This window comes from Coloeus monedula, assembly GCF_965178545.1.
Source record: "Coloeus monedula genome assembly, chromosome: 33".
Classification (NCBI taxonomy): domain Eukaryota; kingdom Metazoa; phylum Chordata; class Aves; order Passeriformes; family Corvidae; genus Coloeus; species Coloeus monedula.
The window spans coordinates 2,754,549-2,769,269 of record NC_138813.1 but is presented as its reverse complement, the minus strand read 5'-3'; the positions used below and the strand labels follow the sequence as shown (position 1 = coordinate 2,769,269).

The following is a 14,721-nucleotide window of genomic DNA, read 5'->3' as shown; positions in this document are numbered from 1 at the left end:
CGGGATCGGGATTGTCCGGGACCCCCAAACCCGGGATCGGGATCGGGATTGGGATCGGGATCACCGCCCTTCCCGGGTTCCCGCGGGGTCAGGGCCCCTTCCCGGCATTCCCAGGATCCGAAGGTCGCGGGAAGGGCCCGGGGTGGGGCTGGGGGGGAGGGGAATCCTCGGGATGCGCTCCCGGAATGTGCCAAAAATCGGGAATTCTCTGCAGGGAGCGGGATTTGGGGGAAAAGGGGGTTTTTGGGAGTGGGATTTGGGGGAAAAGGGGATTTTTGGGAGTGGGATTTGTAGGAAAAGGGGGTTTTTTGGGAAGAGAAAATCTCTGGGAAGAGAAATCTGTGGGAAAAGGGGATTTTTGGGAGTGGGATTTGTAGGAAAAGGGGATTTTTGGGAAGACAAAATCTCTGGGAAGAGAAATCTGTGGGAAAAGGGGATTTTTGGGAGTGGGATTTGGGGGAAAAAGGGATTTTTGGGAGTGGGATTTGAGAGGAAAGGGGATTTTTTGGGAAGAGAATCACTGGAAGAGGGATCTGTGGGAAAAGGGGATTTTTGGGAGTGGGATTTGGGGGAAAAGGGGATTTTTTGGGAAGAAAGATCCGTAGGAACGGGGATTTTTCGGGAAGGAGGAGTTTGTGGGAAGAGAAAATGTCTGGGAAAAGGGGATTTTTGGGATTGGGATTTGTGGGAAAAGGGGATTTTTGGGAAGAGAAAATCTCTGGGAAGAGAAATCTGTGGGAAAAGGGGATTTTTGGGAGTGGGATTTGTAGGAAAAGGGGATTTTTGGGAGCAGGATTTGAGAGGAAAGGGGATTTTTTGGGAAGAGAATCACTGGGAAGAGGGATCTGTGGGAAAATGGGATTTTTGGGAGTGGGATTTGGGGGAAAAGGGGATTTTTTGGGAAGAGAATTTCTGGGAAGGAGGATCCATGGGAAAAGGGGATTGTTGGGAGTGGGATTTGGGGGAAAAGGGGATTTTTTGGGAAGAAAGATCTGTAGGAACGGGGATTTTTCGGGAAGGAGGAGTTTGTGGGAAGAGAAAATGTCTGGGAAAAGGGGATTTTTGGGATTGGGATTTGTAGGAAAAGGGGATTTTTGGGAGTGGGATTTGGGGGAAAAGGGGATTTTTGGGAAGAGAAAATCTCTGGGAAGAGAAATCTGTGGGAAAAGGGGATTTTTGGGAGTGGGATTTGGGGGAAAAGGGGATTTTTGGGAGCAGGATCTGTGGGAAAAGGGGATTTTTGGGAGCAGGATTTGAGAGGAAAGGGGATTTTTTGGGAAGAGAGAATCACTGGGAAGAGGGATTTGTGGGAAAATGGGATTTTTGGGAGTGGGATTTGTGGGAAAAGGGATTTTTGGGAGTGGGATTTGGGGAAAAGGGGATTTTTTGGGAAGAAAGATCCGTAGGAACGGGGATTTTTCGGGAAGGAGGAGTTTGTGGGAAGAGAAAATGTCTGGGAAAAGGGGATTTTTGGGATTGGGATTTGTAGGAAAAGGGGATTTTTTGGGAAGAGAAAATCTCTGGGAAGAGAAATCTGTGGGAAAAGGGGATTTTTGGGAGTGGGATTTGGGGGAAAAGGGGATTTTTGGGAGCAGGATTTGGGGGGAAAGGGGATTTTTTGGGAAGAGAATCACTGGGAGAGGGATCTGTGGGAAAAGGGGATTTTTGGGAGTGAGATTTGGGGGAAAAGGGGATTTTTGGGAGTGGGATTTGGGGGAAAAGGGGATTTTTGGGAAGAGAGAATTTTTGGGAAGGAGGATCCATGGGAAAAGGGGATTTTAGGGAGCAGGATTTGAGAGGAAAGGGGATTTTTTGGGAAGAGAATCCCTGGGAAGAGGGATCCGTGGGAAAAGGGGATTTTTGGGAGCAGGATTTGGGGGAAAAGGGGATTTTTTGGGAAGAAAGATCTGTAGGAACGGGGATTTTTCGGGAAGGAGGAGTTTGTGGGAAGAGAAAATGTCTGGGAAAAGGGGATTTTTGGGAGTGGGATTTGTAGGAAAAGGGGATTTTTGGGAGTGAGATTTGTAGGAAAAGGGGATTTTTGGGAGTGGGATTTGGGGGGAAAAAGGGGATTTTTTGGGAAGAGAGATCCGTAGGAGCGGGGATTTTTCGGGAAGGAGGAGTTTTTGGAAAGACCAAATCCCTGGAAAAAGGGGATTTTTGGGACGAGAGGAATCCCCAGGAGAAAACAATTCCCGGGAAACCAAACCCCGCGGGGGGGAAAAAAAAAAAAAAAATCCCAGAACCTCCCGGAAGCGGCGGGAAAATCCCGATTTTTTTGGGAAAGGGGAGAGCCGGGGGGGGTGGGGGGAGGGGAGACGATGCCGGCAGAATTCCCGAGGTTTTTTTTCCCGCAGGATTTTCATCATCTGGGCCATCTCCAGCTGGTTCCGGAGGGGGCCGGCGCCGCAGGAGCCCAACAGCCCCGGAGGGAGCCCCCGGAGCCCCAGCAGGAACCTCTTCCCCAAGGACACCCTGATGGTGCGGCCGGAAAAGCGGGAATGCCGGCGGGAATGCCGGGAAAGCGGGAATGCCGGCGGGAATGCCGGAAAAGCGGGAATGCCGGGCTCGGATCCCAAATCCGGGGGGGGTTCCAGGCTTGGATTTGAAATCTAGGGAGGATTCCAGGCTCGGATCCCAGATTTGGGGGGAATTCCAGGCTCAGATTCCAGATTTTTGGGGAATTCCAGGCTCAGATTCCAGATTTTTGGGGGATTCTGGGCTCGGATCCCAAATCCTCGGGGGGGTTCCAGGCTTGGATTCGAAATCTGGGGGGGATTCCAGGCTCGGATCCCAGATTTGGGGGGAATTCCAGGCTCGGATCCCAGATTTTTGGGGAATTCCGGGCTCGGATTCCAGATTTTTCGGGGTATTCTGGGCTCGGATCCCAAATCCGGGGGGGGTTCCAGGCTTGGATTCGAAATCTAGGGAGGATTCCAGGCTCGGATCCCGGATTTGGGGGCAATTCCAGGCTCAGATTCCAGATTTTTGGGGGAATCCGGGCTCGGATCCCGGATTTGGAGGGAATTCTGGGCTCGGATTCCAAATCCAGAGAGAATTCCAGGCTCGGATTCCAGATTTTTGGGATATTCTGGGCGCGGATCCCAAATCCAGGGGGGATTCCAGGCTCGGATCCCAAATTTGGGGGGGATTCCAGGCTCGGATCCCGGATTTGGGGGGAATTCCGGGCTCGGATTCCAGATTTTTGGGGGATTCTGGGCTCGGATCCCAAATCCGGGGGGGGTTCCAGGCTTGGATTCGAAATCTGGGGGGGATTCCAGGCTCGGATCCCAAATTTGGGGGGGGATTCCAGGCTCGGATTCCAAATCCGGAGAGAATTCCAGGCTCGGATTCCAGATTTTTGGGGGAATCCGGGCTCGGATCCCGGATTTGGAGGGAATTCTGGGCTCGGATTCCAAATCCAGGGGGAATTCCAGGCTCGGCTTCCAGATTTTTGGGGGATTCTGGGCTCAGATCCCAAATCCAGGGGGAATTCCAGGCTCGGATCCCAAATTTGGGGGGGATTCCAGGCTCAGATCCCAAATTTGGGGGGAATTCCGGGCTCGGATCCCAGATTTTTGGGGAATTCCGGGCTCGGATTCCAGATTTTTGGAGTATTCTGGGCTCGGATCCCAAATCCTCGGGGGGGTTCCAGGCTTGGATTCGAAATCTAGGGAGGATTCCGGGCTCGGATCCCAAATTTGGGGGGGGATTCCAGGCTTGGATCCCAAATCCGGAGAGAATTCCAGGCTCGAATTCCAAATTTTTGGGGGATTCCGGGCTCGGATCCCGGATTTGGGGGAAATTCTGGGCTCAGATTCCAAATCCGGGGGAGATTCCAGGCTCGGCTCCCAAATCTGGGGAGGATTCCGGGCTTGGATCTCAAATCCGGGGGGGATTCCAGGCTCGAATTCCAGATTTTTGGGGGATTCCAGGCTCAGATCCCAAATCCAGGGGGGAATTCCGGGCTCGGATCCTGGATTTGGGGGGAATTCCAGGGTCAGATCCCAGATTTGGGGGGAATTCCGGGCTCGGATTCCAAATCCGGGGGAGATTCCGGGCTCGCATCCCAAATCTGGGGGAGATTCTGGGGGACATTCCCGAGGGATTTGGGGGAAATCCCAGGGGAATTTGGGGTCAGAAATGGGGATTTGGGGATGGGATTTGGGGGATTCCAGGTGGGAATGGGGCTGATCCCGAGGGATTTGGGGTCGGAAATGGGGATTTGGGCTCAGGAGGACGAGGCCATTTGGGGCCATTCTGGGGCCATTTTGGGGTCGTTCCTGAGGATTTTGGGGTTGGGATTTGGGGGATTTGGGCTCAGAAATGGGGATTTGGGCTCAGGAGGCCGTTTGGGGCCGTTCTGGGGCCATTTTGGGGCCATTCCTGAGGGATTTGGGGTCGGAAATGGGGATTTGGGCTCAGGAGGACGAGGCCATTCTGGGGCCATTTTGGGGCCATTCCCGAGGGATTTGGGGTTGGGATTTGGGGGATTTGGGGTCAGAAATGGGGATTTGGGCTCAGGAGGACGAGGCCATTCTGGGGCCATTTTGGGGCCATTCTGGGGCCGTTTTGGGGCCATTCCCGAGGGATTTGGGGTCGGAAATGGGGATTTGGGCTCAGGAGGACGAGGCCATTCTGGGGCCATTTTGGGGCCGTTCTGGGGCCATTTTGGGGCCGTTCCCGAGGATTTTGGGGTTGGAAAAAGGGGATTTGGGCTCAGAAATGGGGATTTGGGCTCAGGAGGACGAGGCCCTTTGGGGCCATTCTGGGGCCATTTTGGGGCCATTCCCAAGGGATTTGGGGTCGGAAATGGGGATTTGGGCTCAGGAGGACGAGGCCATTCTGGGGCCATTTTGGGGCCATTCCCGAGGGATTTGGGGTTGGGATTTGGGGGATTTGGGCTCAGGAGGACGAGGCCGTTTGGGGCCGTTCTGGGGCCGTTTTGGGGCCATTCCTGAGGGATTTGGGGTTGGAAAAAGGGGATTTGGGGTCAGAAATGGGGATTTGGGCTCAGGAGGACGAGGCCATTCTGGGGCCATTTTGGGGCCATTCTGGGGCCGTTTTGGGGCCATTCCCGAGGGATTTGGGGTCGGAAATGGGGATTTGGGCTCAGGAGGACGAGGCCATTCTGGGGCCATTTTGGGGCCGTTCTGGGGCCATTTTGGGGCCGTTCCCGAGGATTTTGGGGTTGGAAAAAGGGGATTTGGGCTCAGAAATGGGGATTTGGGCTCAGGAGGACGAGGCCCTTTGGGGCCATTCTGGGGCCATTTTGGGGCCATTCCCAAGGGATTTGGGGTCGGAAATGGGGATTTGGGCTCAGGAGGACGAGGCCATTCTGGGGCCATTTTGGGGCCATTCCCGAGGGATTTGGGGTTGGGATTTGGGGGATTTGGGCTCAGGAGGACGAGGCCGTTTGGGGCCGTTCTGGGGCCGTTTTGGGGCCATTCCTGAGGGATTTGGGGTTGGAAAAAGGGGATTTGGGGTCAGAAATGGGGATTTGGGCTCAGGAGGACGAGGCCATTCTGGGGCCATTTTGGGGCCATTCTGGGGCCGTTTTGGGGCCATTCCCGAGGGATTTGGGATCAGAAATGGGGATTTGGGCTCAGGAGGACGAGGCCATTCTGGGGCCATTTTGGGGCCATTCTGGGGCCATTTTGGGGCCATTCCTGAGGGATTTGGGGTTGGGATTTGGGGGATTTGGGCTCAGGCGGACGAGCCCATTTGGGGCCGTTCTGGGGCCGTTTTGGGGCCGTTCCCGAGGATTTTGGGGTTGGAAAAAGGGGATTTGGGCTCAGAAATGGGGATTTGGGCTCAGGAGGACGAGGCCATTTGGGGCCCTTCTGGGGCCATTTTGGGGCCGTTTTGGGGCCGTTCCCGAGGGATTTGGGGTCAGAAATGGGGATTTGGGCTCAGGAGGACGAGGCCATTCTGGGGCCATTTTGGGGCCATTCCCGAGGGATTTGGGGTCAGAAATGGGGATTTGGGCTCAGGAGGACGAGGCCATTCTGGGGCCATTTTGGGGCCAATCTGGGGCCGTTTTGGGGCCATTCCCGAGGGATTTGAGGTCGGAAATGGGGATTTGGGCTCAGGAGGACGAGGCCATTCTGGGGCCATTTTGGGGCCGTTCTGGGGCCATTTTGGGGCCGTTCCCGAGGATTTTGGGGTTGGAAAAAGGGGATTTGGGCTCAGAAATGGGGATTTGGGCTCAGGAGGACGAGGCCCTTTGGGGCCATTCTGGGGCCATTTTGGGGCCATTCCCAAGGGATTTGGGGTCGGAAATGGGGATTTGGGCTCAGGAGGACGAGGCCATTCTGGGGCCATTTTGGGGCCGTTCTGGGGCCATTTTGGGGCCATTCCCGAGGATTTTGGGGTTGGAAAAAGGGGATTTGGGCTCAGGAGGACGAGGCCATTCTGGGGCCATTTTGGGGCCGTTCTGGGGCCATTTTGGGGCCATTCCCGAGGGATTTGGGCTCAGAAATGGGGATTTGGGCTCAGGAGGACGAGGCCATTCTGGGGCCATTTTGGGGCCATTCCCGAGGGATTTGGGGTCAGAAATGGGGATTTGGGCTCAGGAGGACGAGGCCATTCTGGGGCCATTTTGGGGCCATTCTGGGGCCGTTTTGGGGCCGTTCCCGAGGGATTTGGGGTTGGGATTTGGGGGATTTGGGCTCAGGAGGACGAGGCCCTTTGGGGCCATTCTGGGGCCGTTTTGGGGCCGTTCCCGAGGGATTTGGGGTTGGGATTTGGGGGATTTGGGGTCAGAAATGGGGATTTGGGCTCAGGAGGACGAGGCCATTCTGGGGCCATTTTGGGGCCAATCTGGGGCCGTTTTGGGGCCATTCCCGAGGGATTTGGGGTCGGAAATGGGGATTTGGGCTCAGGAGGACGAGGCCATTCTGGGGCCATTTTGGGGCCGTTCTGGGGCCATTTTGGGGCCGTTCCCGAGGATTTTGGGGTTGGAAAAAGGGGATTTGGGCTCAGAAATGGGGATTTGGGCTCAGGAGGACGAGACCATTTGGGGCCATTTTGGGGCCATTTTGGGGCCATTCCCAAGGGATTTGGGGTCGGAAATGGGGATTTGGGCTCAGGAGGACGAGGCCATTCTGGGGCCGTTTTTGGGCCATTCCCGAGGGATTTGGGGTTGGGATTTGGGGGATTTGGGCTCAGGAGGACGAGGCCCTTTGGGGCCATTCTGGGGCCGTTTTGGGGCCGTTCCCGAGGGATTTGGGGTTGGGATTTGGGGGATTTGGGGTCAGAAATGGGGATTTGGGCTCAGGAGGACGAGGCCATTCTGGGGCCATTTTGGGGCCAATCTGGGGCCGTTTTGGGGCCATTCCCGAGGGATTTGGGGTCGGAAATGGGGATTTGGGCTCAGGAGGACGAGGCCATTCTGGGGCCATTTTGGGGCCGTTCTGGGGCCATTTTGGGGCCGTTCCCGAGGATTTTGGGGTTGGAAAAAGGGGATTTGGGCTCAGAAATGGGGATTTGGGCTCAGGAGGACGAGACCATTTGGGGCCATTTTGGGGCCATTTTGGGGCCATTCCCAAGGGATTTGGGGTCGGAAATGGGGATTTGGGCTCAGGAGGACGAGGCCATTCTGGGGCCATTTTGGGGCCGTTCTGGGGCCATTTTGGGGCCGTTCCCGAGGATTTTGGGGTTGGAAAAAGGGGATTTGGGCTCAGAAATGGGGATTTGGGCTCAGGAGGACGAGGCCCTTTGGGGCCATTCTGGGGCCATTTTGGGGCCATTCCCAAGGGATTTGGGGTCGGAAATGGGGATTTGGGCTCAGGAGGACGAGGCCATTCTGGGGCCATTTTGGGGCCGTTCTGGGGCCATTTTGGGGCCATTCCCGAGGATTTTGGGGTTGGAAAAAGGGGATTTGGGCTCAGGAGGACGAGGCCATTCTGGGGCCATTTTGGGGCCGTTCTGGGGCCATTTTGGGGCCATTCCCGAGGGATTTGGGCTCAGAAATGGGGATTTGGGCTCAGGAGGACGAGGCCATTCTGGGGCCATTTTGGGGCCATTCCCGAGGGATTTGGGGTTGGGATTTGGGGGATTTGGGCTCAGGAGGACGAGGCCCTTTGGGGCCATTCTGGGGCCGTTTTGGGGCCGTTCCCGAGGGATTTGGGGTTGGGATTTGGGGGATTTGGGGTCAGAAATGGGGATTTGGGCTCAGGAGGACGAGGCCATTCTGGGGCCATTTTGGGGCCAATCTGGGGCCGTTTTGGGGCCATTCCCGAGGGATTTGGGGTCGGAAATGGGGATTTGGGCTCAGGAGGACGAGGCCATTCTGGGGCCATTTTGGGGCCGTTCTGGGGCCATTTTGGGGCCGTTCCCGAGGATTTTGGGGTTGGAAAAAGGGGATTTGGGCTCAGAAATGGGGATTTGGGCTCAGGAGGACGAGACCATTTGGGGCCATTTTGGGGCCATTTTGGGGCCATTCCCAAGGGATTTGGGGTCGGAAATGGGGATTTGGGCTCAGGAGGACGAGGCCATTCTGGGGCCATTTTGGGGCCGTTCTGGGGCCATTTTGGGGGATTCCAGGCTCAGATCCCAAATCCAGGGGGGAATTCCGGGCTCGGATCCTGGATTTGGGGGGAATTCCAGGGTCAGATCCCAGATTTGGGGGGAATTCCGGGCTCGGATTCCAAATCCGGGGGAGATTCCGGGCTCGCATCCCAAATCTGGGGGAGATTCTGGGGGACATTCCCGAGGGATTTGGGGGAAATCCCAGGGGAATTTGGGGTCAGAAATGGGGATTTGGGGATGGGATTTGGGGGATTCCAGGTGGGAATGGGGCTGATCCCGAGGGATTTGGGGTCGGAAATGGGGATTTGGGCTCAGGAGGACGAGGCCATTTGGGGCCATTCTGGGGCCATTTTGGGGTCGTTCCTGAGGATTTTGGGGTTGGGATTTGGGGGATTTGGGCTCAGAAATGGGGATTTGGGCTCAGGAGGCCGTTTGGGGCCGTTCTGGGGCCATTTTGGGGCCATTCCTGAGGGATTTGGGGTCGGAAATGGGGATTTGGGCTCAGGAGGACGAGGCCATTCTGGGGCCATTTTGGGGCCATTCCCGAGGGATTTGGGGTTGGGATTTGGGGGATTTGGGGTCAGAAATGGGGATTTGGGCTCAGGAGGACGAGGCCATTCTGGGGCCATTTTGGGGCCATTCTGGGGCCGTTTTGGGGCCATTCCCGAGGGATTTGGGGTCGGAAATGGGGATTTGGGCTCAGGAGGACGAGGCCATTCTGGGGCCATTTTGGGGCCGTTCTGGGGCCATTTTGGGGCCGTTCCCGAGGATTTTGGGGTTGGAAAAAGGGGATTTGGGCTCAGAAATGGGGATTTGGGCTCAGGAGGACGAGGCCCTTTGGGGCCATTCTGGGGCCATTTTGGGGCCATTCCCAAGGGATTTGGGGTCAGAAATGGGGATTTGGGCTCAGGAGGACGAGGCCATTCTGAGGCCATTTTGGGGCCGTTCTGGGGCCATTTTGGGGCCGTTCCCGAGGGATTTGGGGTTGGAAAAAGGGGATTTGGGGTCGGAAATGGGGATTTGGGCTCAGGAGGACGAGGCCATTCTGGGGCCATTTTGGGGCCATTCCCGAGGGATTTGGGCTCAGAAATGGGGATTTGGGCTCAGGAGGACGAGGCCATTCTGGGGCCGTTTTGGGGCCATTCCCGAGGGATTTGGGGTTGGGATTTGGGGGATTTGGGCTCAGGCGGACGAGCCCATTTGGGGCCGTTCTGGGGCCGTTTTGGGGCCGTTCCCGAGGATTTTGGGGTTGGAAAAAGGGGATTTGGGCTCAGAAATGGGGATTTGGGCTCAGGAGGACGAGGCCATTTGGGGCCCTTCTGGGGCCATTTTGGGGCCGTTTTGGGGCCGTTCCCGAGGGATTTGGGGTCAGAAATGGGGATTTGGGCTCAGGAGGACGAGGCCATTCTGGGGCCATTTTGGGGCCATTCCCAAGGGATTTGGGGTCAGAAATGGGGATTTGGGCTCAGGAGGACGAGGCCATTCTGGGGCCATTTTGGGGCCATTCCCAAGGGATTTGGGGTCAGAAATGGGGATTTGGGCTCAGGAGGACGAGGCCATTCTGGGGCCATTTTGGGGCCATTCTGGGGCCGTTTTGGGGCCATTCCCGAGGGATTTGGGGTCGGAAATGGGGATTTGGGCTCAGGAGGACGAGGCCATTCTGGGGCCATTTTGGGGCCGTTCTGGGGCCATTTTGGGGCCATTCCCGAGGGATTTGGGCTCAGAAATGGGGATTTGGGCTCAGGAGGACGAGGCCATTCTGGGGCCATTTTGGGGCCATTCCCGAGGGATTTGGGGTTGGGATTTGGGGGATTTGGGCTCAGGAGGACGAGGCCCTTTGGGGCCATTCTGGGGCCGTTTTGGGGCCGTTCCCGAGGGATTTGGGGTTGGGATTTGGGGGATTTGGGGTCAGAAATGGGGATTTGGGCTCAGGAGGACGAGGCCATTCTGGGGCCATTTTGGGGCCATTCTGGGGCCGTTTTGGGGCCATTCCCGAGGGATTTGGGGTCGGAAATGGGGATTTGGGCTCAGGAGGACGAGGCCATTCTGGGGCCATTTTGGGGCCGTTCTGGGGCCATTTTGGGGCCGTTCCCGAGGATTTTGGGGTTGGAAAAAGGGGATTTGGGCTCAGAAATGGGGATTTGGGCTCAGGAGGACGAGGCCCTTTGGGGCCATTCTGGGGCCATTTTGGGGCCATTCCCAAGGGATTTGGGGTCGGAAATGGGGATTTGGGCTCAGGAGGACGAGGCCATTCTGGGGCCGTTCTGGGGCCATTTTGGGGCCATTCCCGAGGATTTTGGGGTTGGAAAAAGGGGATTTGGGCTCAGGAGGACGAGGCCATTCTGGGGCCATTTTGGGGCCGTTCTGGGGCCATTTTGGGGCCATTCCCGAGGGATTTGGGTTCAGAAATGGGGATTTGGGCTCAGGAGGACGAGGCCATTCTGGGGCCATTTTGGGGCCATTCCCGAGGGATTTGGGGTTGGGATTTGGGGGATTTGGGCTCAGGAGGACGAGGCCGTTTGGGGCCATTCTGGGGCCGTTTTGGGGCCGTTCCCGAGGGATTTGGGGTTGGGATTTGGGGGATTTGGGGTCAGAAATGGGGATTTGGGCTCAGGAGGACGAGGCCATTCTGGGGCCATTTTGGGGCCATTTTGGGGCCATTCCCGAGGGATTTGGGGTCGGAAATGGGGATTTGGGCTCAGGAGGACGAGGCCATTCTGGGGCCATTTTGGGGCCGTTCTGGGGCCATTTTGGGGCCGTTCCCGAGGATTTTGGGGTTGGAAAAAGGGGATTTGGGCTCAGAAATGGGGATTTGGGCTCAGGAGGACGAGACCATTTGGGGCCATTTTGGGGCCATTTTGGGGCCATTCCCAAGGGATTTGGGGTCGGAAATGGGGATTTGGGCTCAGGAGGACGAGGCCATTCTGGGGCCATTTTGGGGCCGTTCTGGGGCCATTTTGGGGCCGTTCCCGAGGATTTTGGGGTTGGAAAAAGGGGATTTGGGCTCAGAAATGGGGATTTGGGCTCAGGAGGATGAGGCCATTCTGGGGCCATTTTGGGGCCATTCCCGAGGGATTTGGGGTTGGGATTTGGGGGATTTGGGCTCAGGCGGACGAGCCCATTTGGGGCCGTTCTGGGGCCGTTTTAGGGCCGTTCCCGAGGGATTTGGGGCTGATCCCAAGGATTTAGGGCCGCGTTCCCGCAGGATCTCTACGTTTACGTCTCGGAGCACGAGCACTTCACGGATTTCAACGTCAGCTCCGCCCTGTTCTGGGAAAAGCGGGACCTGGTCTACGGGGACTGGAGCAGCGGCGAGAATTCCGACGGCTGCTACGAGCACTTCGGAGAGCTCGACGTGTCCCAGGTGGGGAAGCGGGAATGGCGGGGCTGGGGGTCGGGAAAAGGGGGTTTGGGGTCGGAAAAAGGGGGTTTGGGGTGGGAAAAGGGGATTTGGGGTCGGGAAATGGGGGTTTGGGGTCGGGAAATGGGGATTTGGGGTCGGGAATGGGGATTTGGGGTCAGAAAAGGGGGTTTGGGGTCGGGAATGGGGGTTTGGGGTCGGGAAATGGGGGTTTGGGGTCGGGAAAAGGGGGTTTGGGGTCAGAAATGGGGGTTTGGGGTGGGGAAATGGGGGTTTGGGGTCGGAAATGGGGATTTGGGGTCAGAAATGGGGATTTGGGGTCGGGAAATGGGGGTTTGGGGTCAGAAATGGGGATTTGGGGTCAGAAATGGGGGTTTGGGGTGGGGAAAAGGGGGTTTGGGGGTCAGAAATGGGGGTTTGGGGTCGGGAAATGGGGATTTGGGGTCAGAAATGGGGATTTGGGGTCAGAAATGGGGGTTTGGGGTGGGGAAAAGGGGGTTTGGGGTCAGAAATGGGGGTTTGGGGTCGGGAAATGGGGATTTGGGGTCAGAAATGGGGGTTTGGGGTGGGGAAATGGGGGTTTGGGGTCAGAAATGGGGATTTGGGGTCAGAAATGGGGATTTGGGGTGTGGAAATGGGGATTTGGGGTCAGGAATGGGGGTTTGGGGTGGGGAAATGGGGGTTTGGGGTCGGAAATGGGGGTTTGGGGTGGGGAAAAGGGGGTTTGGGGTCAGAAATGGGGATTTGGGGTGGGGAAATGGGGGTTTGGGGTGGGGAAATGGGGGTTTGGGGTCGGGAAATGGGGGTTTGGGGTGGGGAAATGGGGGTTTGGGGTGGGGAAATGGGGGTTTGGGGTCAGAAATGGGGATTTGGGGTCAGAAATGGGGGTTTGGGGTCGGAAATGGGGGTTTGGGGTGGGGAAAAGAGAATTTGGGGTGGGGATGTGGCTCGTCCTGAGGGATTTGGGGTTGGGAAAAGGGGATTTGGGGTCAGAAATGGGGGTTTGGGGTCGGAAATGGGGATTTGGGGTCGGGAATGGGGGTTTGGGGTGGGGAAATGGGGATTTGGGGTCAGAAAAGGGGGTTTGGGGTGGGGAAATGGGGGTTTGGGGTGGGGAAATGGGGATTTGGGGTGGGGAATGGGGGTTTGGGGTCGGGAATGGGGATTTGGGGTCAGAAAAGGGGGTTTGGGGTGGGGAAATGGGGATTTGGGGTCGGGAAATGGGGGTTTGGGGTCGGGAAATGGGGATTTGGGGTCGGGAAATGGGGGTTTGGGGTCGGAAATGGGGGTTTGGGGTCGGAAATGGGGGTTTGGGGTCAGAAATGGGGGTTTGGGGTCAGAAATGGGGGTTTGGGGTGGGGAAAAGGGGGTTTGGGGTCGGGAAATGGGGATTTGGGGTCAGAAATGGGGGTTTGGGGTGGGGAAAAGGGGGTTTGGGGTCGGGAAATGGGGGTTTGGGGTCGGGAAATGGGGATTTGGTGTGGGGAAAAGGGGGTTTGGGGTTGGGAAATGGGGATTTGGGGTCAGAAATGGGGGTTTGGGGTCGGGAAATGGGGATTTGGGGTCAGAAATGGGGGTTTGGGGTGGGGAAAAGGGGGTTTGGGGTGGGGAAATGGGGATTTGGGGTCAGAAATGGGGATTTGGGGTCAGAAATGGGGATTTGGGGTCAGAAATGGGGGTTTGGGGTCGGGAAATGGGGATTTGGGGTCAGAAATGGGGATTTGGGGTCGGGAAATGGGGGTTTGGGGTCGGGAAATGGGGATTTGGGGTCAGAAATGGGGGTTTGGGGTGGGGAAAAGGGGGTTTGGGGTCAGAAATGGGGGTTTGGGGTCAGAAATGGGGATTTGGGGTCAGAAATGGGGGTTTGGGGTGGGGAAAAGGGGGTTTGGGGTGGGGAAATGGGGGTTTGGGGTGGGGAAATGGGGGTTTGGGGTGGGAAAATGGGGATTTGGGGTGGGGAAAAGAGAATTTGGGGTGGGAATGTGGCTCGTCCTGAGGGATTTGGGGTTGGGAAAAGGGGATTTGGGGTGGGGAAATGGGGATTTGGGGTCAGAAATGGGGATTTGGGGTTGGGAAAAGGGGATTTGGGGTGGGAATGGGGCTGATCCCGAGGGAATTGGGATCAGAAATGGGGATTTGGGGTGGGAATGTGGCTCGTCCTGAGAGATGTGGGATTGGAAAAAGGGGATTTGGGGTCAGGAATGGGGGTTTGGGGTTGGGAAATGGGGGTTTGGGGTCGGGAAATGGGATTTGGGGGGGGGGAAAGGGGGTTTGGGGTCAGAAATGGGGATTTGGGGTCGGGAAATGGGGATTTGGGGTCAGAAATGGGGGTTTGGGGTCAGAAAAGGGGATTTGGGGTCAGAAATGGGGGTTTGGGCTGGGGAAATGGGGATTTGGGGTGGGGAAATGGGGATTTGGGGTCAGAAATGGGGGTTTGGGGTCAGAAATGGGGATTTGGGGTCAGAAATGGGGATTTGGGGTCAGAAATGGGGGTTTGGGGTCAGAAATGGGGATTTGGGGTCAGAAATGGGGGTTTGGGGTCCGATCCCGATGGATTTGGGGCCGGGGGAGGGCAGCAGCGATTCCAGGTGGGAATGGGGATCCCGAAATCCCGGCCCTCCCTCGGCCCCCATCCGGCCCCTGGAATTCCCGCCTGGAATTCCCCAAGTTTGGGGTCCTTTTCCCAACCTTTCCCGGGATTTTTCCCAACCTTTCCCGGAGTTTTCCCGGCCCTTTTCCCAACCTTTCCCGGGGTTTTTCCCAACCTTTTCCTGGGGTTTTTTCTGAACATTTCCCGGGGTTTTTCCCAACCTTTTCCCGGCCGTTTT

At 56.8% G+C, this 14,721-nt stretch overlaps 1 protein-coding gene across 1 annotated transcript in view; it reads left to right on the top strand.

Moving 5' to 3' along the window:
• Nucleotides 1-14,721, top strand: part of CLPTM1 (CLPTM1 regulator of GABA type A receptor forward trafficking) — a 55,923-nt gene that overhangs the window by 4,372 nt on the left and 36,830 nt on the right. The window contains 2 exon segments of the mRNA XM_082299643.1: nucleotides 2,358-2,481; nucleotides 11,738-11,896. Coding sequence (XP_082155769.1) covers nucleotides 2,358-2,481; nucleotides 11,738-11,896 — 283 coding nt within the window.